A 27,976-nucleotide genomic window follows, 5' to 3' on the forward strand; every position below is an offset into this window, starting at 1 on the left:
TTTTTTGAATTTCTGAGTAGTGTTTTCTTCTTACAACTTTATGTGTTCTTCCCTTCTCATTCGTTCTGCTATCTGACCTTCTTTAACCCGGAAAATCAGATCAATGTAGGCAAATTTATCCAAAAGGAAGCAATTAATATTTGTTTCAATAATATGAATGTATGTATGTAGACATATATTGTGTTGGAATGAAAAGGAAATGAAAGAACAAGAAGTTTAACAACATATTTTATTATTATTGTTGTTATATTAATTTCATTTAACTCCCACTAAAATGAGAATAAGGTTTTAGTATTTAGTGGAGTGATAAAGTTTATCTAATCAGAAGACGTGTTGCTAACCTCTTCCTTAATTCAATACATATAGTGGTTCAATTCAATCAAGTGTGTAGATTTTTCTCACCAGAAACAAGCGGAAAGAGAGAGAGAAACCCTTCTATTTCGTTCTTTATATTTGTTTGTTGCTCAGAGATTTCAACACCGACATGCCAACACTTAGGTGGGTATAAGTAGCATTTGGTTGCTTTGTTTTTGTTTTCCAAGAAAAGGGAAAATAAAGGAAAGAGAGGCGTGATTGCAACTACACACAAATTTACCCTTGTTATCATTAATCATTATCTTTCCTTTCCTTAAAGTCCAACACCTTAATTTGACTCTGTCATTTTCAAAAATTTCCCTTGCGTATCTTAATTATAACCCATCTCATACCAGCGATCAACAAGTTGGTACATGCCATTTCCGGTTTTGTTGTATTGAACTTTAAGATTAACTTTTCTTTCAACATAGATAAGGGAGGGAGGGAGCGTTGTGGAGAAAAAAAAAAATATTTACAGTGAGTGATGATTACAGGATGAGTTTGGAATATATACAGAACACATATGAAGGGTTTATAAAGATAATTTATATTTTTAATAAATTTTATAAATTTGTTTTAATAAGTTTATTCGTGTATCTTATCAAAATAAGTTTTTTTTTTTGGTTAACTTATGTTATTTAGTTTAATGATGTAGTTTATAGTATAAATCTTTTGTACAATAAGAATTAATTGAATAAATGCTTAATTATATTATTATCTGAATGTACCTATATTCAGTTTCTTGTGTAAAGAACACTAAAAAGGGGTGGCTTGACAATAATTGGGTTGGTGAGAAAAGCTTATCCCATTCGTTTGGTAAAACACAAATGGGTAAAAAACAGAAAAAGACAACCTTGTTACACCTTAAAGTTACCATGCGTCATTCTCACGTTTTAAAAAATTCATTAGCTGAAACTTGAAATAAGTACAAGAGGAAGTGACGAATTGATTGGAGCATGGAATATAGCTTGGTTTTGATTCCATGTAGGATTTAGCCACAAGCAAACAAAGCAAATTAAAGGTTTGTTATATCCTCCAGTGGAGTACAATTGATGTGAAGTAGGAAGCTTCGGCCATTCATACATGAAAAATTAGGTGATGACTTGAGCAAAAACACGCAAATAACTAATTTTTTATTTTTATTTTTAATACACATTAAAATTTTAAAAATATTACAAAAACAGTCATTCACATAAGTTTGTTATTCATAAAGGCCCAAATTATTTCAGACATTTTAAACCAGGTCCGCTTTAGCCCATTATTTGGTGCTTGGCCTGGCCGAGTAGTATGGATTGACAAATCTAAATGAGATATCTATTAGCATTGTGTTGTGAAGTGTTTATACAATGTTGTCTATGGTGCCTTTTTTTATATTTATTTTCTTTCTTTTTGAAATAATTCTTCATATAATTATGGGTCGAAAGTGATAATAAAATAAAATCTTTTATAAAGTAATACTTTTTGTTTAAATATAAATTACAAGAAATTTATATTACGAAATGTTTTTATTTAAATAAAATTAATTGTAATTTACTCTTGACAGAATGCTTACAAGAGACTCAATCAAACCCTGAATATTGATATTAAAAAAAGGCTATAAAGTTATTTCTAATAATTATTTTTGTGTTTGAAACTACTATGAATAAAATTGAACGTTTAATCCTTATACTATAATGTATACGTGAGTTTGGTTCTCATAACTTTAATTGCTCATATTTAATTTTTTTAGTTGTTCAAATGCCCAGATTAAGTCCTCTACCCCAAAATTAAGACTTTTATTATATATTTTTATTTAAATATTTTATATATTTTTATTTATTTGTATAAGTTAATAAAATTTCATACTTCCACCGTAATTTTTATGAATTACTTGACAAAAATTAAGGATAAAAAATTTAATTTGAGTATTTAAAAAATTAGAAAAATGAAACACGAGCAATTAAAATTATTAGAAACCAAAATCATACGCCGTTAAAGTATAAGAACTAAAATTACAGTTAAATAAAAATAGAATTATAAGAGTTCAGAAATGATCCAAAAACTTTCAATAAGCTTTAAAATTTTGCTTATAACAAAAAATTAATAATTTTTTAATCACTTTGGTTGTTTTACCAAACATTTTTTGAAGGACTGAATTTTTTAATAGCTATAACTGGAAAACTAGTATCCTAGAAAGTTATAAGCATTTCTTGTGGAGGACTATAAAAAAATATTCTCCTTATTAAACATGCGTTGGTAAAACAAAATATGGATATCCCGGGAGACTGTTGTTGCTGTTCATCACCAGAGGAATTGGAGCGCCCGCTATTTTGGTGCAACACTTGTTGTTGGTCGCTGGCCTCCACCTGATTGGATCTTACAGCTGGATAAGTGGCTACAGATGAATTCCATTCCATTGTCACATACATTGATGCTGCGCTAGAGTTGTGAGTTTAATAACGTAATAAACCCGCCCTCAAATTTATTATGCAACTTAAATTAATACTATTGGATGTTGCGTGTTAAAATTGTGAGTTCTACTAAAGACAACCGTGACTACAGAAGAGTATGACATTGCATTTATTAAATCAGATTATTCATCGAATAATCCGTTAATTCTTTCCAAAGTTCTACGACGAAGAATAAAAAATTGAAGTCCTTAAATAAACAAATAAATATATAAATGTCATTGCATCATACAATTTCAAAACCAACACATATTTTATGTCTCAGCTGTATATTACAAGACACTATGATGTGTTTAGTGTCTTGAAACCTGTAAACATGCTTGTAAAAACTCCTATGACTTTGAATTCAATCATGATCTCCACATTGATATTATTCATTACCGATACATGGCATGTTAAAATTATTGCTCGTAAGATATTGTAAACTCATCACAGGGAATCAGCGATCAGCAATATATAGGGGTTTTGATTGTGCAAAGAAAGAATGCATTTTGAACGTGCAAGTGAAAAAACTAAAATTGATAATTTGATCAGATGAGAACAGAGATGACCACGCGTATCAAGCCCCAACTAATTTATTTTCTCCGTCAACAAAATCCTCCAATAAGATTTAAATCAACTGCATTTTATTTACAGTTTGTCTTGCAAATGGCTATACAAAAAGCTGAGGTAAGAGAAAGCTGATGCTTCTGATGGAAGTATAAAGGAGGCCTCATACTGTTGGTAAAAATGATCTTTAGATTGAATGCAGTGCCGTGGTTTCAAGGGATAGTTTAATCCCATATTTTGGTTAGCATTTCCACCCTATTGACAGCTCTTCCACTCCTGTACAAAGCAGGGACACATGTATGGCTCCATAGCCTGGAATAATCAATCGAACTTTGCACTGTTACTCTAAGCAGACTGCAAAGTGACCTGCTCTGCTGTAGTCGTGTCATACTTGGCGCTAGCTTCAGGGGTATCTTCTTCACTAGGTGGAACTAGCTGCCAAAATAATGATAAATACTTATCCCAGTCCTTCAGAATAGCCGCACCTTTGTTGCTACCAGTTTTTTCCTTCATACAGAGAGGATAAAAGTTTATTTGTGCATTAGGATTTAGGATAATCAACCCCCATAAGAAAGATTAAAGCCGCAAAAACATTTCTGCCAATGTTAATTTCACATGCATAAATTCTGGTTAATGTAAATAGGGAGGCTTACAACATGAGCTTCAATAAGGTTCTTCAGCTGCATCTGCCCAACAGGTGCTGACACCCGTTGGATTTTTACAATTTCTCGGTTTACCTGTAATAGGCTCCAGACATAAGCATAACAAAACAATAGCATGGTTTTCTTTCCAGTGGCATACATAAAAGCTTTCAAGGTTATTATGATTATCTTTTACATGCATCTTATTTTTTGATGGGTTGGGGGATTCTAAAACTGTGGTTGAGAAAATTTTACATGCTTTATGACAAGTACTTGTGAACCTCTTGATGACAGACAACCACAACTAGAGTAAGAAGCCTAGGTAACCCAGATAACTACTATTACAAGCTGTATTTAGAAGCAATTTTTAAAGGCAGTTGGTGTTTTATGCAAAGGCACTAGTGAGATTGGAAAAATCTTAAAACTGTAGGTATAGTAAACAGAATAATGTATTTTTATTTCTCGAACTGTTGAAAATGCTTCTCAAACGATAGATTTTCTATCATTCTCTCCTTTTGCTTATGTTAAGAGGGAAATTAAGCAAATCCAGATCCACAAAATCAGAAAATAGAATCGCAATAATCCATGCATACACTCATTTTTAATGAAAAACAGAGAAAGGACAGAGAAATGGGTCACAGGCACAAACCTTTGGTATTAGAGTATTATCCTCATCAAGAATGTAAGCCAATCCTCCTGTCATTCCAGCAGCTACATTTCTACCCACTCTGTCAAGGTATAAAATGTGTTATTGCCTCAGTTTACTCCAATCCCTTCAAGGAACAATTACGTGGGGGGAGGGGGGGTGGAGGGTGGAGGATGAGGAGAACAGTACAGCATTGATAAAGAAATATTACTCACTTTCCCAAGACAACCACACATCCACCCGTCATGTACTCACAACAATGATCTCCTGTGCCTTCAACCACAGCTTCAGTAAGTGAGTTTCTGACAGCAAATCTTTCACCAGCTCTCCCCCTAACAAAGACCTGTCCACCAGTTGCCCCATACAAGCAAGTGTTCCCTACAATAGTTGCATCCTCAGGTTCAAATCCAGTCTTGTCAACTGGGGTGATAACCAACTCACCTCCAGCAATGCCCTGCCAATAGTCACAAATAAACATCATAACAATGTGCCTCAACTTGATGTATCTAACTAAAACAGGTTAGAACAGATATCACAAAACGAAAACATCCATTCCATTCACTATAGTAACAGAAGGGGTGTCTTAATTCAACAAGATCACATTATATTGCACAACTTGATTATCATTGGCGAAAAGTAATTTTGTCAAAACCTAGGAAAAGCAGGGACAAGCATCTAGAAGAATTTTGTTAAGTTTTTTTATCAAATAAGTACAGTACACCAGTGAATAAAGAAGCATACTAGGATAAAATAATCAAGTAACCAGGCATCACACTCTTTATCACTAAATAAATGAATCATAGTCACACATTTCATGTTTAATTTCCTAAAGAAGTTTTTAGGTAATGTGCAACAGTGGAGTTAACAAGATACCTTCCCAACATAATCATTAGCCTCTCCTATCAGGCGAATGTTCATTCCAGGCGTCAGAAAACATGCAAATGACTGCCCGGCACTTCCTGTAAATCTGGAAGCATGGAAAAAAATGTTTAGCTTTCAATTAAATGCATCCTTTAAGATATTAAATTTCAAACTCCATATTAAGACCTCTTACGTTATATTCAACTGTCCAGCAAAACCAGTGTCACCATACTTCTTTGCAATGACACCAGCTACACGTCCACAAACAGCTCGATCAATGTTGTATATTTTTATGGTCTTACTAACCACCTTTTCATTTTCAATGGCATCTGCAATCTGAAAAAAACATATTTTAGATCGCTGCCTCCTGTATGACATTTTCCTATAAAGCACATACAACCACTTTACTGTTTCATTCCATATTTTATCAAAACCAATAGTCGAAGTTAATCAAAAAGGGAAAAACAGCCACTTGCCTAAATTAAACTGTCAGGAATTTGGCTCGATGGGTTAGCGATGTAGGTTTTTTTTTCTCTCCCATCCATCACCTCATACTCTCAGATTGCATCTTTTTTTATCCTTTTCTTGGATTGAGTTAACTTAGGAAAGGCATTAATTGAAGGGTGTATTTTTTTTTTCAATCAAAGAATAACATTTATCTGAATCAAGAAATTTTGAGAACTATGCAATCAACTTCAGGGAAAAATGATACTGAAAATAGATAAATCGAACATCTCAAAAATCACTAATAGGGATCCAGTGTTTTCTACTCCCCTCCTCATCCCTATTCACTCTCTTAACATATACTATTATTAGAAGGGAGATAAATTTGAATTATTTCTGGACCCTTTTTTCCCTTGAGACAACAATTAGTAAAGAGGCAAAACACCTTTGGGAGCTGAATATGATTGGTCAAAGCTTATTCTCAGAAATTTCACGAGTAAAACTAAGAAGATAGAAATATAAGTGACTAATAAAAAATGTAAATTTTAGAATGATAACAAGTGTAAACTCTGAAAATTCCTGATTATATTTACAAACTTAAGATTGTAAGTGACTTTATGCACAGGAGACTTGTGGGTTAAATCAACATGAAACTACAGTGTCCTAGTATCTGAGCATTGAATACATCTGACATAAAAACCAGTCTAAGAAGATAAATTGCAAAGGATATGCCATAGTAATTTTAATATCAACACCTATAGTTGTTTTACCTCTGGGTCTGCTAGCAAAACATCATCAAGAACAGGACCATTGGTATGAGGGTCCTGATTCCTGATTTCGGTACTGCTCCATTTAGGTAACCCAACACTCTGAAAATGAAAGGTTGATCACACAAAAGCCAGGGAAGCAGGTAATTCAACTCAGAAAGACAAAGGGAAATAAAGAAATATATGATTATAGGAAATTTGTACCGAGAGGACATAATTCAGATCTAGATGCTGAGTTTTTGCAAGAGATATGTCTCTTGGTTGCAACAAATCTGTCCGGCCAATTACATCATCCAACTTTTCATACCCCAGCTGGGCCAATATGCCCCTCACCTGGTCAAATAACAATGTTTAATCCAGCCAGGATGAGGATAACACTACTTAATTCAAATTTCAAAGTGGCACATGAAAATTAGAATAAATAACAGCAACTCCAAAATAAGGAACATTAAGATGAACATGAAAGATATCGATGGCATCCCCAAAATACCTCTTCAGCTACATACAAAAAGTAGTTGACAAGATCACCAGGAACACCCGGAAAGCGGGCACGCAGCTCTTCCCTCTGAAATGTAATAATAAATTCTTATTAGATAAAGGACAAGTAATCATTATATTAAAGCACATTACAAATTGGCCTTAAAAATACCTGACTGGCAACACCAACTGGGCAATTATTGGTGTGGCAAATGCGGGCCATAACACATCCAGTAGCAATCATCGCTACTGAACCAAACCCATATTCATCAGCACCCATTATTGCTGCCATCATGACATCAACTCCACTTCTAAATCCACCATCAACTCTGAGAATAACCCTTTCTCTAAGTCCATTTTCAATAAGTGTCTGAAAGAGAAATAGTCCACAATCAAATAGCATATAACTTTTAAATGTAGAAATGATGAGAATAAATTGTAATCACACAGCTTCATGTTCAATTATAACCTGGTGAGATTCTGTAAGCCCAAGTTCCCAAGGACCTCCTGCATGTTTGATGGAACTTATAGGGCTTGCTCCTGTACCCCCATCATGTCCTGAAATCTGTAAGTTGATCATATTATGATATGTTATGTTTCACAAAGAATCTCAAAAAAATATATGAATTACAGGTCACAGTAGACACCTGTATAATGTCGGCATTGCCCTTTGCAACCCCAGATGCAACAGTGCCAATTCCAGCTTCAGCCACCAGTTTTACTGACACCTTGGCCTTAGGGTTCACCTGTTCAAGCAGAGAACCATGGATATTTTTCCTTCCATATACTACTTTTCATTCAAAGGAAACAACCAAATAAAACAAGAGAGTCACCTGATGAAGATCAAAGATTAATTGAGCAAGGTCCTCAATAGAATAAATGTCATGATGAGGTGGCGGAGATATAAGAGGAACTCCTGGTTTTGAATTTCTCAACCTTGCTATATACATGCTAACTTTTTTCCCAGGCAATTGTCCACCTTCACCAGGTTTTGCACCTTGTGCAATTTTGATTTCTAACTGATCAGCATTTGCCAAGAATGTTGGGGTGACGCCAAACCTTCCTGAAGCAACCTGAAAAAATGGAAAATATTTTGTCAGATTACCATTGCCTATTGCAATTTCTATATGACTAGAGCTGTCTAACCAGTTTTAGATTAAATACATTTTTAATCAGCTATGTTTATTGAATACAGAGGTCAGCTCATCATCCAACTGGATTAATAACTCAATTTGTGATCATGTATTTATAAAGAATGAATATTTATTTGGAGTATCAAATGTAAATCACATCTCCAAAGAATTCGAATTATGTATGATGTGATTTCTAACCTAACCTATTTAAGACTTTTGTAGCTGGTTTCCCTTCATGCATCAGAACTCTAAACTAAGCTAATACAGAAGGAAGGTGATAATATGTTGGCAGCCCCTCCATGCTTATTGCACTTAAAGAAATAGCACAGAAATTTTAAGGTTCAATACTTAAGGTTTCAGAGATTGGTAAGAGGGAGGACAAGAGGACTAGCTACAACTAATTTGAACTTCAAAGATCCAATGACTGGAATGCATGCGTGAAACCCACACACCAGTTGAAAACAATGGCTGCACCAGTTTGGCAACTTCAATTTCACCTTCAAGTATTTTCATCTACCCCCCAAAACAAGAATCCAAAGGTTTCTCTTTGGACATCTAGTCATCTACAGAAAGGACCAAATGGAAGCAGCATCCTTCCTTCTAAATATACTCTAGTTATGGAAAATGTCTCATGTCTCTGTTTCTGAATTGGGTCCTGGTTTGGATATTTCCACCCACACTGTTATTTTGAATTTGCAGAAGAAGCAGCTTGTTTGGCTAATTGGGTTCAATTTAGGCAGGTATCTCCCATTTGGCTTGAATCCTCTATGGCTGGGTTATACCACGAATCAGTGCCCCAACTTGAAAAAATGACCTTGCTATGTTCAGTAATTGCTCCATGAACTAACTGATTTGGACTAACAGAATTGGCTTTCACAGCATGATCTGATTCAAACCCCATACTTTGCTAAGACGATGGCTTTTGGAACATCCTATGGCTCCTCACCTCACTGAAGCCATTCATAAAGTATCCCAATTCTTTTTCTTCTCAAGTTCGCCTTCGATACTCCAGCCTTGGATACACCACCCTTCCCCACAAAATGACTTCTTGAGTCTTGCCCGCCCGCCCCGCCGGGGGGGGGGGGGGGGGGAGAGAGTATTGTCTTATTTCGAATACTCCCTATTATCTTTCTTTCAAAGAAAGAAGATCGACCATGAAAAGGACCGGAACCCCTACCAATAAGGATGACTCTCGAAGAATTTCTGGAAGTTGCACCAATAACATCTCAAACTTTCAAACATAATCTTCAACCCAACCATTCTGATGCAAGGATTCAAGTAGCTTGTACAGGTTTGCAGCACTGCTACATGAAAATTCTTTAATTCTGTTTTTCGTGTTTCCCAAGTCAAGAGTCTTGGGTATCCTGTTCCTCAAATATCTGAAAACCAGGCACTACTTCTGCTCCTACCATACACACAAAAAACTAGTAGCACTTTTAGTTCTAGTTTGGTATTTTGGATTTTAAAAATTTCTCAGCCGTAGCCAACCATCCAATAGGATCATTCCCATCAAAATTAGGCAATTCCACTCTCTTGACTGTTTTAGAATATTAATTTGTATAATTGGTTGAGTGAACATTCATGAGACGTGGATCATGAGATATGGTAATTCTAAAATGGATAGAAGTTGAACTTTTTGCATCTTTCTTCTCTCCATCTCTGGATCCTTCTGCATCATGAATTCCTCAATAAAGACTGCATTTCAAACAAACTATCAATTTTCCTTTGAATTTATGCAAAAGTCCATGATTGAATTTCCTATTGTTCATAAACAATGATGGTCAGAATGGAATTGAATCACCTTATTTCCTTATTAATCTTGCAAATCTGTTCTACTTGTTTCTCCAAACAATATTTAATATGGTGAATTGAAAGGCCAAAATTAATGGAGAATAATAGTTTCTGGGAAGCTGCATGATATAAGGATTGTATTGTATAAAATGGTCAAATAGTTTGACTAGAGAAAGAAAAAAATTAAGCCTATATACTAAAATAGTTTGCCTAAAGAATCTTCCACCACTCCACAATTAACATAATAATGCTAGAACGGTCAACAATGTTAATGAAGGTATTTCCTAAAATTTCAGTGCAATAACCTGCTTGATGGCACTAGTAGCAGTATCACCATTTTGAAGACCTTTAAGGTGTGGAAGAGTTGGAGAATAACCATCTACAACATCTGTAAGTGGTTTCCAGCGAATGGGATCCTGAACGCAATATTGGAATACATTATGTTACAGTTGAAATGCAAATAAGTTAAGAAAATAAAAAAAGCAATGCTTATAACTGAATATGAATGCATCTTTACCAACAGTTGGGATAAAAGTTATATTACCTCACCACCTTCCCCAGAATTTGATTTTCCACCTAATCTATTCATTGCAATTGCAATTGCTTCATGGGTTTCTCTTGAAATAGCTCCAAGTGACATGCCCCCTGTACAAAACCGTTGCACAATAGATGAAGCAGGTTCAACCTTCCCCACAGGTATTGGAGCACGATTACTTTTGAATTCAAGGAGGTCACGAAGAACCTAAAATGAACAAGAGATATCTCACATAACTGTAATAAAATCTATAACAGTATGAAAATAGGATCTTCAAGACTCACATTCACAGGTCGATTAGCCAAATACTGCTGATAAACTGAAAAGGCACTTTGACTTTTTTGACGAACAGCTTTGTGCAGCAACTTTGACATCTCTGGGTTATTTGCATGATACTCCCCTTTGAAAATGCAAATCAAATTCATTCAATTTTTTCTAAAAGCATAACAAAGAATCAACTGATCCTTCAATCTTAAAGAGCAGCAAAGTCATACCTCCAGGTCTGAACTGTATAAATCCAAAATTTTCCAACCTTTTAGCCGTATCTTCAGAGAATGCCTTCACCCAGAAAGACAAAGTCTCTCTTGCCACCTGCATCATGTCAGAAGCAAGAGTGAAACTTAATTGCAAGACAAATTCTTGTGCAAAAGAAAGTGTGTAACTGCACCCATGGTGTTAACATACATAAGATGTCATAAGCCCAGAGAAGGTGAAAGGTAAGTATAAAGTCTAGCTGTTAGAGTAGCTACTGCATGAGTACTGAGTAGCTATCACAGTCTGCATCAGACTTCAGTTATCAGTCAGTTAGGTGGCTGCTGTAACTGATACAGAACTTGGTTCATTCTCGCATCTGCTTTTGGCTATAAATGTACTTAACAGTTTCTGAATTATTTTCAGTAATAAGATTCTCTGAGCAGTTTCTGTTAAGGCTTAAATATATTTTTAATCCCTACATTATCGTGAATTTTTGGTTTTAGACTACACAATTTTTATTTTGGTTTTGGTCCTTGATTTTTCTAATTTCAGCAGTTTTGGTCGCCAATGACTTTAACATGATGACATGGCTAAATAGTCACGCAATTTTTTGCAGGACCATGTCAGTGAAAAGGACCAAAACAACATCCCCACAACTCAGAAATATAGAGACCAAAACCAAAAGCAAAATTTGAAGTGACTAGAACCAAAAATTGAAAAATGTAGGAACCAAAAACATTTAATCCTTCCTTTTATTTCTTTTAACGTCTCTCTTGCATTCTGTTCATTTGTGAGTGGGAAAGCTTGTGTAGGAGAGTAGCAAAAATCTCTCAAATATTTCTGGCATTGTATGATAACAGTCCTACATTGGGTACAAAACTGTGTTCTTATTCATTCTCAGTAATACAATTCAATATTTTCTCTTTCCTCACTGAGCCAGTCCTAGCTTATTGCTACTAGAGTATTGGGACATCATTTTTATTCACAGTCTTGAGTCTGCATTGTTCCTCACCTCATCAAAAGTTAATCCACCAATTTTTGATACACTTCCTCTGAATGCAAGGTCAACAACTTCCTGCCCTAATCCATAGACTTCAAATATCTGTGCACCACAGTAACTATATACAAGGAATTGACAAATTAATTTGTCAAAAGCATAACATCAGTAAGGAATAAATTAAGAGAGAAACTAAGTAAAACATTAGACAAACTACCAATTTATTAGAAAAAAAATTATGACAGCATTCTCTGGCTTTATTTTACTTCTATAACTACTTTAATGCATAAATCACGTACCTCGAAAGCAATGAAATGCCCATTTTGGACAGAATTTTAAGAAGACCTGCTTTTACAGCCTGATATGCAGACAAAAATACAAACCATTCATCACTAGTTATATTTTAAAAAAAAAATTGAAGAGGATTCAATAACAAGGGGAAAAAAAAAACACAGTGAAGGAGGTACAAAAACATTACTTAAAGGTCAGTTTGAATATACAAATCTTGCTTTTTGAGTCTTGTTATGTTAGTAGTCTTACAGGGTTAGGCTAGTATTACTTGTACTACACTCATATTTGACCTAGATAATTAGTCTAAAAAATAGACAATAGATTTGTGCAATGTCAACTCAGATAGTGTCATAATAATAAGGGTCTTGCTAACTAGCACTGGGGTTGAGGAATAAAAAATGACAAGTTTTTATTGGAAATTACATTGGACTGCATTGGAAATTCTGGGAGAAGGTGCATTAATAACATTTTCAAAAAAAAAAAACTTTCCACTTTTGCCTAATAATAATATCAATCATTCAGATTCATAGAACATTTTTTCACATATTTTAATTTTTCATCTTTTCCTACTGATTTCAACATGGAATCAAAGTTAAGCATTTTTCATGACTTGATCCCATCGTTATTTTGGGCTTCCAAGTTCCCAAAATATGGAACTTGTTCATTTGGTAACTTTTGGGTTTATACAGTTCAGACCAGGATTTGTAACCAATAATTTGCTCTTACTCATTTTATGAGTACCAAGGGAAGGTGCAATTCACATAAGCATAAAGTCTGAAAAGTTGTTTGAAGTTTAGTACTAACCTTGCAATAGTTCTTTTGTGCCTGTTCAATCGACACAGTAGGCATCTTTCCATTCCTCATCATATTTACAGTTTTATTACTCAAACGCCACTGCCGACATGTCTCGAGTGCCAAGTATGGACACACAGCACTAAACCAAACAAAACAGCCATATCACGCTATGCTCAAGAAGAGAGAGGTAAGTGATTTTCACTAGGCATGATTCTCAGTTTCCATTACTGCAAACAACTTATGCAAGGTAGAATTGATTCCAATAACACCAGAAAACAATTGTTCAGTCGGAAAACAAGAAATTCAGATTTATTCAAGTTTAAATGAGAAAATGGCTTCTTGACAAGGATAAAAATACACCTGCATTATAAACTAGCAAACTAAGGTAACAGAAAAAATCTTTAATTTATACTAGGCCTATCACAGAATTAGAAAATAATAAATAAATGAAAATTAGATCACCAAACACAAATCCTAAAGCAAGGAAGAAACAAGAAAGTAAAACATCAAGGCTAACAAAGACTTAAGTGGAGGCATTAAATAACCTTGCACCATATCCTATTAAACAGGCAAACTGGTGAGTGCTAAAGCACTGAGCAGTATCTGCTATAATTGAAGCTGACGTCCGCAGGCCATTCTGGATTAGATGCTGATGAACTGTACCAACAGCAAGAAGTATTGGGATTGAAGGATGAGTTGGTTCCTAGGGCCAAAATAAGGATTATTAGCTCAAACACACAAATATATACTAAATAAGAAGTGTATCAGAGTTCATGCTCTCATTAAAGGAGATAATCATGATCATACAATCATAATGGATGGTCAAACTTAGATTCAAACAAAGCAATCTTGACTTTTAGATTCAAACAAAGCAATCTTGACTCTTAGATTCAAACAAAGCAATCTTGACCATCCATCATCCATTTATCGTCAATATTATCTCCACTCTCTATATACACCCTACATGTGAAAGTTGACTAAATATTGAACTGTACAAATGCAATCTTAAAGAATGACAATAGTTGGCAGCTAATCACCAGCTTCAAATATTATCCATTCTCATCATAAATGCAAAATCAATGAAGACAGATCAAAAGAATAATGGTTCATGTAATAAAAGGAATGTTGGAAACACACTCTGACACCCTTTCTATTTATTAGGTGAAATCTCATGTGGCTTCCACTAAAGGACTAGGTTATACAGTTACACATGGAATTTCACCCAATAATAGAATGTAAAAAATTGAATTTCCAGGACTTCTCCGTGCAATAATGTGATATTCAATTCCCTTTATTCTCGCTAGTAAGATCACATTCTCCTAGATAAAACTATTATTCTAAGTTTGAGTAGGGAAAAGCTAGACAGTGTTTCAGAGTAGATTCTTTGTGCCTTGGAAACGTAGATACAGAAAGTCATCTGTGAATGGTAGAGAGATGAACAATGATTGGGTAGGACATCTTAAATAGCCAATTAGAGTGGCTAGGAGATTGAAACATCTTTGAGGCCATTCAAGTGAAATCAGTAGAGCTTTCTTTGTGAAGCAGCAAGTAGGAAGCTCTAATGGTAGGTTTTGGGAGGTATTAGCTGGGCCAAGGTCATAGAAGGTTATAGCTTAGTTAGAAGTAATGAGCTCTAAGGTGAAGGAGAAGGAAAGGATGAAGAGAATGGGGTTCTTGTGCATGGAGCAGCAAGGGATTGTGTTTGCAGATAATAATAGTGAATAATAGTGTTTAAGTGATGATCAAGGATGAAGGAGAAGGAAAATCTGTTTGGAATGAAGAGAGGAAATATGTATCATATGGTATTTCTAATGCATGCAGGGATGGACTGGGGTGTATTTTATAGGAGGAAGGTCGGAGAAGATGAGTTGTGACCACGTGGCTCCACCATTTGACATGGAGAGATCATTTAGGTAGGTGTCAAACCAAGGTGTAGTGTGTCTCAACAGTCAAAGATGGCTGTTATCACTGCTAAGAAGACAGAAAGTATTAATGAGAGATGACAGTGACTAGTCATGGAATGTTGAGTGAGGGAGGAAGGTGCTACCTGCATGCTGCTTCAAGTTATGTGAAGTGTAGAGGCTACTTATATCTGATTCTCTATAGAGGCCTTATCAAGGTGCTGAAGCATTGAAGAGGCTTTTCTCAATTAGAAGCATGCTAAGGCACAGAACGATTAGTTCCCTAAGGCAAAGGAAGTGACTTCCTTTGTAGAGCACAAGGTGGTATCTTACACCAAGTACATCTTCCACATTCTGGCGTTAAAGATCATCTAGGTCTTTAGGGAAGCATCTTTCAAAAGGTATTTCTGGGAGCGAGTTTATTTGGTAGACATGCAGAGAGATTCGAAAGCTCTTTTCTACAAACGTATTTTGTTTGTTTTCCTTTGCTTACATTTTTAGTAACTGTAAGGAGAAGGAGGCCATCTGGTTCTCCTATCAATAAATAACTTCACCTAATATTTTTTTGTCTTTCATCAAAAAGAAAAAAAAAAAACTCCATAATGCATGTGAGAAAACACTGTAGTTCACAAATTCAACAAATTTGAATTGATAGTTAAATTAAGAAATGAGGAAGACCTATGATCATTGCAAAAAAGAGCATATCAGGTTTCGTGGTCTCTAATCAAATCAAATTATTGCTTCTACCCTAAAGAGATATAACAAATACATTTTTGGAAAGATACAGGTGCTACTAGATGGTCCTTACCAGTGCTTCTGAACGGTCTGAGAGAATAAGAAGCTGGGAACCATTTCTAACAGCTTCATCTGCAGCTTCACAAAGCTTATTTAATGCTTTCTCGAGGGAACCATCAATGCCCTTAGTTATGTCAAAAAATGTGGGTAATACTTGAGATTTTAAGTGGGAGTCTTTTAGTAATGACTCAAGATCCCCTTCATTCAATACTGGACTGGATAATATAACCTGCTCCAAAACACAACATCATCTTGTGAGGAGGAAAAGGAAACAAAATCACAGGTGCTATTTGACAATGACAGACTAAATATTACAAATGTATGCCAAAATACCTGCGAAGCATTGTCTGGTCCAATTTCCAGTATATTCCCTCGCTTCCCTATATTCACTTCTAGAGACATAACCAATCCTTCTCGAAGAGGATCAATTGCAGGATTTGTAACCTGTACTTTTGAAAATGAATAAAAGTGGGGTAGTATAGCGTTAGAGTGAATTAAAGACATTATAAAGAGTTTTACATTCCAATATGAACAAGAATAGTAAATTGGACAGTAAAATTAAGACCAAAAGCTCATACAACAATGCCTAGCATTATTTTCAAAAATATAAACAAGCAACATTTTTTGGATCTGCCATCAATATAAACAAGCAACAGAGACAGGATGCAAGCAAGACTTATCTTTTGAACAGATCTAGTAAACCTTGCTCAATAATTTGGAGATTTACTATATCTAAGAATGATGCAGAAAAATAAATGTTATTTTAAGTGTTACACATATTTGATTACAGGAAAGTCACTGTTTATTTTAAAGTCTATCGCTGCTAGAGTTATGGTTTCTGTATTTGATAAGTTAATGAAGCCTAGCAAAGTCCACCTTTATTTGGGGTCTAATTAATTATGGGTAATCCAATAGTGAGTCAAAAGTCTTAAATTTAGTCCACCAAATCCAGTCAGTTCAAGATTTTAGTGGAGTATCTCAATAGTCACTCTCTTTGTTCAGAACAGAACAATATTCAGTAAAGTATATTCAAAAGATATCTTCTGGTGTTTCTTTTCAACATTGGATTAAATTTTGTCAATTCAAATAACATAGGCAGACTCATCCCACACAAACCCTTTCCCCTTTCCTTCTTATCATAATTCTAAATAAATTTCTAGGCTGCATCAACAAAGTACATCAGAATTTGTTCATGCCATCTACACATGTGCATACATGCAAATGCAACCAGTCATTATCTTTTTACACTACATGCTTCTTTGCATAAACTATACCCAAATGCCAAGGCATCCAAATCTCAGTCACAATGTTTGTGACTCTTCAATTAATAATATAAGATCATCGATGAAACATTCAACATACACTGCTCATGGTTTAATTGATGAATAATAGAGGGACCTTGCATCTAAACAGATTTTTGTGTTCCCCCAGCACCCTCAAACAAAAGAAAGGAGCAAAAGGACAATAGATCCTTCTCAAACCAATGTACAAAGAAAGCATGAGAAAAAAAGTGTAATAGTCTGTGAGAGCAAGAAAGCATATATTGCCTGGGCCCATTTGACAAAGAAATGAACCATATGTGCATGAGTCCAGAGATATATAGACTTACAAACAGATAGGGTTATGCATAGAGCCTAAGCAGTGGCATACAATGAATACCACCAACATCATGTATCTCATGCAATTGTGAACAAACAATAACACATTTTATAGTGAAAATGGTCTAGATGCAATCAGATAAGTGACTTGGCAGTATCATAGCAAAACTATGTCAGAGAACAGAGGAAATTACTTTACAGAATATATTGTAGAAAAGTACTCTGGCTTACCTGTGCAAATCGTTGCTTAAAATAATCAAAAAGCATGTGAGGTTTTTGAGACAACGCTGCCAATGGAATATCATCTCCCATGCAAAATGTGGGCTCCTTTCCTTGAGAAGCCATAGTCTCAATCACCATTTGGACATCTTCACTGGAGTACCCAAATGCCCTGGTAGCACCAAAGAGAAGTTAAATAACAACCATATAAGATGTCATACAGCAAGAATAAAAAGCAAACAAAATTTCCCATCAACATGCCATAGAACATTAGTTTATAGAACAGTCAATGTCAACTTATGGAACCAGACAAATCCACTTAAGTTAATCTAGTAAAATGTGAAATTAAGAACAACAATAACCAAGCCTTTTCCCACGTAGTGAAGTTTGCTAAATGAAGCAAGCCTGGCCACAGTACCCGACTATAAATCATGTTTATAGATAAATTATTGACTTCTTAATTCTTCTCAATGCTGAAACCTAAACTCACCCTAGTTGTGACACCCTCATACATATATTTAATTGCTTGAACATGTGCAATACAAAGTACAAATTACTTCCTTCTCCAGGACTTTCCACGATACCTCTCTTGGCACCCAATCATACACCTTTTCCAAATCAATGAAGACCACATGTAAATCATTTTTTACTCCAGTATTTCCTCATTAAACATCATAATGAGTATATTGCTTTCATGATAAACCTCTTGGGCATAAAACCAATTTGATTTTGAGTAAAGTAAGTCTCTTGTCACAATACCCACTTAATCACCCTTTCTTATAATTTCACATTACGTGATTTCTGAATTTTATTCTTGACCAAGACTCTGAATTGGGTAATCAAGCTCTCAATATTGAAAAACAAGAGAAAAAATGTAAAAGGATCCTTTTTACCACTTCCAAGAGAAGAATGTTTAACTCCAAAAAGAGTACCTTTCATTGTTTAAATCACAATGTTCATCCAAAACTGCAATTCATAATCCTCACAAAAATCAAGAAAGGGAATAGAAAACTAAATAGAATATTTAAGCAATAGCAATAAGTAAAGCAATGGGTTATATAGGATTTATAAACAAAACATAAAAACACAAACACTCATCATGGATAAAACTAACAGTAAAATCTACATAGAACTCTCACTGTTGTTGTCTTAATACTGCATCATTGTCCATCACAGAGGCTGAAAGGAAGTTCCCAGGTGTCAAAGACCGCAGATTTTCCTTGACCCAATTCCCATATGGGTTTGATAAGGCTACTCGTTTTTTAACCTCTGTATTCTCAAAGACCTACCACATAAAATGTTTGCAATGTAAAATAATCCCATGAGAAAGTACATACTTTGACAGCAAAAATAAAACATTATTATAAACAAAAATGTCAATAAGAACTCAGGCATCAGCAACCACAATTTCAAATTCACAGACCATGACCCTTGCCAGGCATATATTATTACTTTCTTGATAGTGATATAAATCAATTTTATGTCATTCAAACATCTCCCAACAAGAAAAAATGATGTTATATTGAATACTATTCAAAGGAAAATGGTATAAAGTGAAAGATACATTTATTAGTTAATAACCAAAAGTCACATTCTTAAGCTAAACTAAACACACAAGTCAATAACAACAAAAATCAAGAAATTAAATAAGAATAAGCCTCCAAGTGGGTGATCCAGGACTGCTTCAATGGTGACAAACAAAGTTAAAAAAAAAAAGGAACAGAACAAATATATAGAAGGGATGTGGTGAGTAATAGAACAGAATGAGGACTTAGGACACGCACACACAAAAAAAAAAAGAAACTGGAGGGTGAGTGACAATGCACAGGCAGATAGACACAAAATTTGTGACAACTAAAATGAGTAGAGGATGTGCAAACAATCAAAATAACACAGTGCAAACAAAAAAGAGAAGTGCCTGTGTATGCCTAAGCTTCACCAGAAACAATGCCAATGAGCATTGGTGTTGGTGGTTTGAGTTGAATTAGATGAGAAAGCAGTGCAAGTTGTGTGAATAAAGCTTCAAACAAGGTTTCTGAAACCCATCAGAGTTGCACAGCTACAGCACACCAAATGCCACAATTTTGCCTACAATGTCTGCTACAACAACCATTTTCCTTTATTCTTGACTACATTTTCTCTCTTCTTTTAAAGGGGCTATGAACCCAAAGACTTTTGGTCAAATACAGAGAAGAAAGAAAACTCATCTTCATTAACAAAATTTCAGTATGAATGGAAAAGGCCATAAGGAAGGGATGGCAATGTGTTTTTCTACAGAGAAATTCCAAGTAAACTATGTGATTCAATGAACAAATTTATGTCACATTGGGGGACAAGGAACACTGAAGCAAATAAAGAAAAATTCAAAGTTGGACAAATATTTAAATCAATAAATCAAAACAAATTTGTATGAATAAAAAGCTATAAAATATAATATGCCTGTGTTCTAGAGCCTACCAAGCAAAACAAGAATATGTTGGGGAGTACAAACCTGACCGCCAGGTAAATCAACCGTTATCATCATGCCTGGACCTAATCGGCCTTTCAAGATAACCTTTGACTCATCTACCGGAACAACACCAACCTAAAAGTGAATGAGACAAGAAAGATTAAATATCCTAAATACAATTATTGGAAGTCATGAAACTGAATCAATGGCATCAGAACTATAAGTAAAGACCATTAAAAAGACATCAGAGGCAAAGGTAAAGTAAGACCATATTCACAGAGGGTGCACAAAGAAAAGAAGAAAAGAATGGTCAGATAATAATATCTGAAATACCGTTCTTGTGAATGCATATCTGGGTGAATGTCAGTCTATTTAATTCTAAACACTTAATATTAAGCTAATTTCAAAGCAACTAGCATAAGGGACTTAAAAGAGTTAAAAGTTTCATTTTCATGTACCAAAACAACACAAGCTGAGATAATAGAAGATTTAGTAAAATAAAGTTTATCAGATCTTAGTTTTTCAAAGTCAAAATGCAGCCAAGACATCTCCTATAAGTTCTGGAATCAGACAATTAAGTAGAACTGTCATGTGACCAGTGAAATCATATAACATTGAATCAACTATATGGTATTCATAAACAAGGGTAAAAAGTTTGGGACTTCACCTCAGAGGCAACATAGACCATATTGTCCGATGTTCGCCAATATCTAGCAGGTCGAAGTCCATTACGGTCAAGGCATGCACCAACAGTTTTCCCATCACTGTAGCACATCAGTTGGATTACAAACAATCACAGAAAAAATGAGAACTTTGGGAGAAATTATATATATATATATTATACTATTTACTACAGGTACATTTACTAAACAATGAAAAAACTGTTTGCTAAGGAAAATGAGTAGCCCATGATTAATTAAATTCAAATTAATAGAGTGATTTTCTCTAAACAATACAGAAACAATGGTAAATAATTGTATAGTGTAACGAAATTGTAGTACAAAAAGAGAATAAAAATAGTTACTTTAAATTTTACTTTAGCCCAAGACAATAAAAAAAATCAAGAATCACATTGGGGGTGAAACATGTACCAAGAACAATTAGTTCATGAAAGAAGAGTTATTAAGAAACTGTAAATCAAGAATCACATTGGAAACTTTTTCTTGGGCCTCTCACCCCCTTCCTTCCGGTTAAAACACCACAGGCATACACAGTATTTAGCACAATTGAATTATGTTTTCACTATCAGTTTCTTCTAATGACCAAGCTTTGCTGAATACTGCTGCTCAAATTCTTAAAATTAAAGCTACCTCATATAAATCAGTAGAGTGATACCAACAAGCAATCGGGTTCCTTTTGATTTCTTTTAGTATTGATACCTGAACAAAAGCAAGGCTGGTCCATCCCAAGCTTCCATCTGACCCTTGTAGTAATCATAGAAGTCAACCGCCTAAGAAGTAAAAACAGCATTAAGGACACTTTCATGCAGAAATTGAAGAGAAACAGTTCAGAATGTAAGAAATAAAAGATAAGAAGCAAAAAACAACAGAATTTGCATTTTGCATAGGACGGATGAAAAGTGAGTGCTGACACCATTCATCTTAAAGATGCAAACACTTAACAACTCTAGATGAGCTATTCTAGTAATTACTCAGTCCTTTTATTTCTCAGCATTCAGTTATGACTTAATTGCATAATGGTAGATCAAACTATATTTAACTCAGGTTTGACAATCATTACTTCATCAGATCCTTGACTATCAAATGTTGATGAACATTTGAAAAATCAAGATATTCAGTTTTTTAGAAAGAAAAATGATCAAGGTTGTTGATTTTGAAAGCAGAAAAGAAAAATGAGAAACTTTTAGGGTTGAGATTCCATATCAAATACGGATATAGCTAAAGTAGAGCTTATAAAGACTAAAACAATCCTTACCTTATACCCTAGCTTTTGGAGGTGAGTTAGACCCAAGCTCAAATTTAATAAATACAAACAGAAGATGAACAATTTTATTGAACTGAGAATAGGAGATGGAACTCTCCTTCAAGGGTTTCCCTCTCACAAAGGGTTACCCCTTACAAATATTCTAATTCTCTTACCAAATCCTTCCCTCTATATCCCCCCTATTTATGTAAATGATCCCTTCTAACTAACCACTTCACTGTTGTAACAGTCCTTACTACTTTTCCCTTCCATAAAGTCAAAACCATGCCACAGTCATTAAGTGAGTTTCAAACTTATTTCGTTTAGAGAAAGAAACTAACAATTTACCACTCTCTGAACAAAATCACCTTTTTTAAAATTAAAAAGAAAACAAGCTCATATTCCAAGCAACCAAAGTTGTTCCCTAACCACACATCACTTCTGTAAAAATTTATATAAAATTTGAGATAGAATATGCTCTTATTTAGACCAAAGAAGAAGACAAAACATGAGATAACAAGCAAGGATTTATATCCATGACATTGGGGATATACATAAATGTTCATAAAATGTCAGCTACACAAAAAAAAAATACCTCAGGATATTTGATTGTCAGAGTTGGATGATTTTTGTAAGCCTCTGGAACAAGAATCATCATAGCTTCCTCAGGACTGCGACCACTTCTTATCAATAACTAAACCATAGGAAATCATATATATTAAAATATAACATGACCATTAACACAAATCATGTCAAGAGAATTTGATAACAACTAAGAATAATAATAATAATAGTGAAAACAAAAAATAATCTCAAAACAAAGGTTAGAAAAAACAATAAAATTGAAGTACTTGTATATCCTAAAGTAGGAAACAAATCGATTAAAGAGAAAGAGTCGATCAAATAAAACTTATGAGAAAATCTATTCAGAGTAACCATTGTTGTGTGGACCATCAGTTTCTTACTATCAATTTTTCTGTTTAACAGTATTTTTTTACTCTAATAAAAGAAGAAATACTTCTAAGCGGAAAAATAGTAACACAAACAAAGAAGCATAAGAAACTCTCCTAGAGCAAACCAAAAATTAAAAAGAACAGAAGAAAAGTAATTTCAAAGAGCTCATTTCAAAGGTTACATTACATGTACAGGAACCCTAACTCCATGAGTAAGAGAATCATATATTTTCAAATTTCAACAAATAATTCCAAAATGAAATCACTATCAAGACCCTCAAGTTGAAGGAATTAATAGCTTTATATTCAGTTATTGACATACTTCTGCAGTACTGTCAAGATTTGCCGAGTCTGATGCCTTTGGATTTCCATATGGTCGAATTTCATTTTCACGACCTCGCCATACAGATGACCTTAATGATGGTTCTCGTGATTGCATCCAATTCAAGTTCCCCTGCACAAATATGTGGCCATTTCATATATCCATCTAAAGTAAAATTTCATGGAAATATTTTAAATGTCAAAGAAAACCCAACCTGTATGGTGTTAATCTCTCCATTATGACCAAGAAGCCTCATTGGTTGTGCAAGAGGCCATCTGGGACTAGTATTTGTGCTGTACCTTCGATGATAAATGGCAAATGGGGACTTATAAATATCATTCTGAAGGTCAGAATAAAATAACCCAAGCACTTCTGAGCGAAGCATCCCCTTGTATACTATGGTTTGATTGGATAAAGAACAGAAATAAAGCTCATTTCCCCAACTTTCTGAGCTTACTGCTTTTTCAATCAATTTCCGGCAGATGTACAGTTCTCGTTCAATGTCATCAACATTTTCTTCTTTCACAATCTTAACAAATACCTGTTGTATATTAGGCATGGTCTCCTTGGCATAATAACCTACTACAGAAGTATTTACAGGGACAGGCCTCCAACCAAGAACTTCAAGACCTTCTTGCCGAAAAGTATTTACAATCACTAAACAAAAAATTAAAATACAAGTCAGATTACAAACTACTGTATTAGAGTGTAAAATATACCCGAAGTGGTGCTTCAGTTAACTTAGCCTGTAAACTAGTCACAACTCCTTTTTTGGGTCTTGACATTTCTCTTCTCTCTTACCCTTTGTACCTTAACCCCAAAACATGTTTTATGCAACCAAAGTTAAAGTATTCTATTAAAGAAAATGTTAACCCCAATCCTTAAAAGTATTTACAATTTGACCATATTGACCTAATAGACAAAAACCTATACTATGCTAGGATATATCAAACCCTTTCATATTTGGTTTCAGCTAGGAGTATAAGCGAGTCAAGCCAAGTATTTAAACTTCAAACTTGACTTGTTGAGAAAAATGAATGTTCAAACTTGACTAATTTATTTAAATGAGTCAAATTAAAAGCTTGAGTTTAGGTTGATTAAATTTTTTAATAAATATTATTTACTAATTTAGCATTTAATAGATTTTTTTAAGCTAAAAAGTAAAGTAAAATAATAATAAAATATAATTTAAAAACATGTCATGAGATAAAAAGTAGAATCTTTTACTATGAATATAGTAGATTTCTTTAAAAAATAATTATAATCATTCGTTTAAAATAAAACTCTTAAATATTGAAATTAAGTAATGTTATCTGTATATATAAGATGATAACAATAAAAAAATTCATTTTCAAGTAAATACAATAAATAAAATTATAATTATTTAAGTATACATATATATTTAAGCTATTAATGTTAATCTTCTAAAGCTTAGGCTTAACTCATTTAAATAATTGACTCTAACTTTAAGTTTGAACTTGTTCATTCAATTAAATAAATAAGCTTGACCAAACATTTTAAAGAACCAAACTCAAATAATTCATGAATATCTCAGCTCATTCACACCCCTAGTTTCAACCTTTTCTCTTGCTTTTCTAGATGATGGAAGAAATTTTGCTAGTAACAAGAATAACGAAGAAAACGATAAGATATTCTCCTTACAAAAGCTACAAAAATGATGCAGTTTCTAAAAGCAAGCAAAGACAACAAAATAGAGGATCTCTCCAATCCCTTCACAATTCTACCAATGGAACTCTATAGAAAAACCAAGTCACTATATTCCTCCTTAGAACATACAATTTCTGTAAACTAAAATGATAAATACCCTTGTGCTTAAAAAAATCTAGAAAGCAAGTCAGCTGTAAATTATAATTTCCAGATAAAAAAATTTAACTATAGACTACTAAGTTTAAAAGCAAGACTTATCGTTGAAATGAAATGATATATGTGCTCACCCCCCTCCATTTGTGCATTGTGTATAATACTATAATATTTATTTTTCTGATAAAATTCAAAAAGAAAAAAAAGGTGTTGATTTGAACTGAACTTTTTTAACACATTCATAACAAACTGAACTATTAAGTATATTGTAAGAAATATGACACGATACAGCAAGGCACCACACATGATAAACATGGGGTCTGAGACAACTACATCTTTAACAAGGAAAATAAAGCTCCTAGAGAAATTCAGTTCCTCTTCAATATAAAAATGAAACTGAAATATGAAGCTAGCTACATGATAAAGAAAAGAAGTATCACATGGCATATACTTTACTGTACAAGCTATGATGACAAGAACAGAACAAAGGTTTTATAATGCACTTAATCTTATCATTTGTTTTCTTTAATGTTTTATTTAAAACATATGCTTAAGCTACAAGTTCTACAAAGCTAGTGGTTCATAGGCTTGGATGGAATGTTAATAACTAAGCAAAGTAAAAGAATGGTACAGTGATCAATGAGGAATTAAAAAAACTACCTTACAAAAAAGGGAGAGCATCATGCAGTATGAACGATGCAACAGGAGTCAACAGAGTTTATCACAAACAGTTAAACATGCTTATCTCAATGAAACCTCGAAATATAAAGACATTTTAGGAGCTCAGCCAAGAACTTCAAAATAAGAACATTATTACCTTTCTTTGCTTCATTGAGAAGTTGTGCATCGTTGGGTAAGAAAACCATTCCAACACCAGTGTGCAACTTATCAAAGGAAGCAATCCCTTGTTTGTTGGCCCAATTGTCAAATAGATCCCATGGAACTGCAGTCATCAGTCCAGAACCATCACCAGAGTCATTATCGGCTCCACAGCCACCACGATGTTCCATACAACTTAAAGCATTTAAAGCATCCTTAACAATCTCATGTGATGCCTTATTTTCTAAATTGGCAATGAATCCAACACCACAGGCCCCTCTTTCTGATATAATGTCCTCCAAGTTTGCAACCTGACCAACAAGTGACTGAAATCACTCAATATGCTATCATGCAGATTACATGCCACAATCATTGAGAAATGATTTTCTAAAATAAATCAGACCCAAGAATAGTGGGAAGCTTGTGCGATGGGGTTCCCTTAAATTAATTGCAACACAAAGTGCTAATTGTGGACAGAAATTCAATGAGAAACAGATGTAAAATACATTTTCTATTCAAGTTCATTTAGGATTTATGAAGTTTCATATAACAGTTAAATGAAACTCATACTTAAACCAGATGACACTTGTTCATTGCTGAAGCATCATTTAAAAAATATTTCAGAGGAACAATTCTTGTTGGTCCAACTGGCAAGATGCTTGGCTCTCTTAAATGGATTCACCTGGCTGGCCTCAGATTAGTCAATGTCCGGTGTAGCTTCCAAATAACAAGGGTTCAAGACCAAAAAGAAATAAAAAAATTGAAAGAGCAAACTAACAAGGGCGCAATCAAAGACAACCAATAGCCACCATTCTATGCAGGGATTGGATTATGGCCTCTAAAGTCATTTGGTAATTATAGATATTCAATGAAATAATTAAATGAGAATCACACTTAAATCGCATGAGACTTGTCCCGTTGTAAATTTGCTCAAGCATCATTCAAACAAAATTGAAAGAACAAACAAACAAGTGAATGTTTAAAAAGACACGCTCAATTATTAGTTTGTTATCATTCTACATATGATATGATTTTGGCCTCCAATGCATTTTTATAAAAGATGAATTTGGTAATCTGATATTGTAGAATCCATTCCTTAATAAGGTATAAAAAACTTCATAATTGGCAAACTCTAGGGCCAGGCAGCTGCACTGTTGCCTTCTTCCGACATTATTGGAATTTCTTAAAAGATCAATGTCATAGTGTATTGGATAGTTCTAACCTAATGACAAGATATTCAACTCTAGGTGTATGACTCCAGCGGCAAAGAAGGATATATCAAGCATAGTTAAGGTGTATGACACTATGATCAAGTTACATATTGTTGTTCACAATCATTTCATCTGCGTTCAACTTGTGATTTTCATTTACTCACCTCTCTACAATACAAAATCCAGATTCATTTTAAGAATTTACAGTGTTATGTTAACGTGATTAACGGTAACGAACTCGATAGTTAGCGTTTCTTCTACCGTTCTATCTTCCAACCCACGACCTCACACAACACATCACGAAACGGAAAATCAATAATAATAAAAAAAAAAAAACAGAAGTAAGAAAAATATTTGTCACGAAGAAACCAGACCTGAGACTTGGAATCGGAAGAAGGAGACACATGCGAATGATGGAGACGGTTATTGTGGTGAAGAACGGCTTGGACGGATGAATGAGGAAGGGAAGAGGGAGAGGGAAACGCCGTCAATCTACGGTTGCGACGCTTAGGTTTGCGGCGGAGAGGAGCGAAGTGAACAAGCAAGTGAGAGCTATGGATGGAAGGGAATGGCTCGGAGAGACGGAGCACTTGAGAAACGGAAGACACAGAGTGCAACGCCATAGAGAGGGAGAGTGTGTGTATGTGTGTGGAGAAGAGAAGTAGAATGGAGTGGGTGAGTGAGAATGAAGATAAAGGGTAGAAGAGGCAGAGGTCAGGAAGAGCCTGACTCACATACACCACCAACTCTCACTTCACCTCAC

General features: G+C 34.4%; 1 protein-coding gene across 3 annotated transcripts; it reads right to left on the reverse strand.

Annotated features, from left to right (window-relative positions):
* Nucleotides 1-317: 317 nt before the first annotated feature.
* On the reverse strand, nt 318-27,935 carry LOC113863103 (ferredoxin-dependent glutamate synthase, chloroplastic). Of its 3 annotated transcripts, XM_027496526.1 has the most exons (34): nt 27,588-27,935; nt 26,001-26,328; nt 23,577-24,019; nt 23,363-23,494; nt 22,683-22,781; nt 21,544-21,614; nt 20,832-20,928; nt 20,207-20,299; nt 18,855-19,000; nt 17,728-17,887; nt 16,232-16,342; nt 15,912-16,127; nt 13,748-13,905; nt 13,212-13,341; nt 12,416-12,474; nt 12,132-12,237; nt 11,140-11,236; nt 10,930-11,045; nt 10,655-10,852; nt 10,416-10,526; nt 8,020-8,259; nt 7,834-7,932; nt 7,656-7,751; nt 7,359-7,556; nt 7,200-7,274; nt 6,914-7,042; nt 6,713-6,811; nt 5,692-5,834; nt 5,511-5,604; nt 4,853-5,091; nt 4,641-4,719; nt 4,004-4,087; nt 3,717-3,857; nt 318-347 (listed from the first exon to the last, which is right to left on the reverse strand). In XM_027496526.1, exons 1-34 carry the CDS (start codon nt 27,834-27,836, stop codon nt 318-320), a joined length of 4,866 nt encoding a protein of 1,621 aa, XP_027352327.1. In that variant the 5' UTR covers nt 27,837-27,935. The 3 variants fall into 3 exon arrangements, with proteins under 3 accessions (XP_027352327.1, XP_027352326.1, XP_027352328.1); XM_027496525.1 differs by lacking the exon at nt 318-347 and having other exon boundaries at nt 2,978-3,857; nt 27,588-27,933; XM_027496527.1 differs by lacking the exon at nt 318-347 and having other exon boundaries at nt 3,245-3,857; nt 26,001-26,313; nt 27,588-27,836.
* Nucleotides 27,936-27,976: the final 41 nt, after the last annotated feature.

Source organism: Abrus precatorius, unplaced genomic scaffold, assembly GCF_003935025.1.
Source record: "Abrus precatorius isolate BTA unplaced genomic scaffold, Abrus_2018 Scaffold3, whole genome shotgun sequence".
In the NCBI taxonomy this organism is placed as follows: domain Eukaryota; kingdom Viridiplantae; phylum Streptophyta; class Magnoliopsida; order Fabales; family Fabaceae; genus Abrus; species Abrus precatorius.

Coding starts and splice junctions, on each gene's coding strand:
- LOC113863103 (XM_027496526.1), bottom strand. CDS start 27,836: ATGGCGTTGCACTCTGTGTCTTCCGTTTCTCAAGTGCTCCGTCTCTCC. Junction 19,001..20,206: donor TTGATTTACCTGGCGGTCAG/GTTTGTACTCCC, acceptor TTTATGTGGTAG/GTCTTTGAGAATACAGAGGT. Junction 5,605..5,691: donor GCTGGACAGTTGAATATAAC/GTAAGAGGTCTT, acceptor CCATGCTTCCAG/ATTTACAGGAAGTGCCGGGC.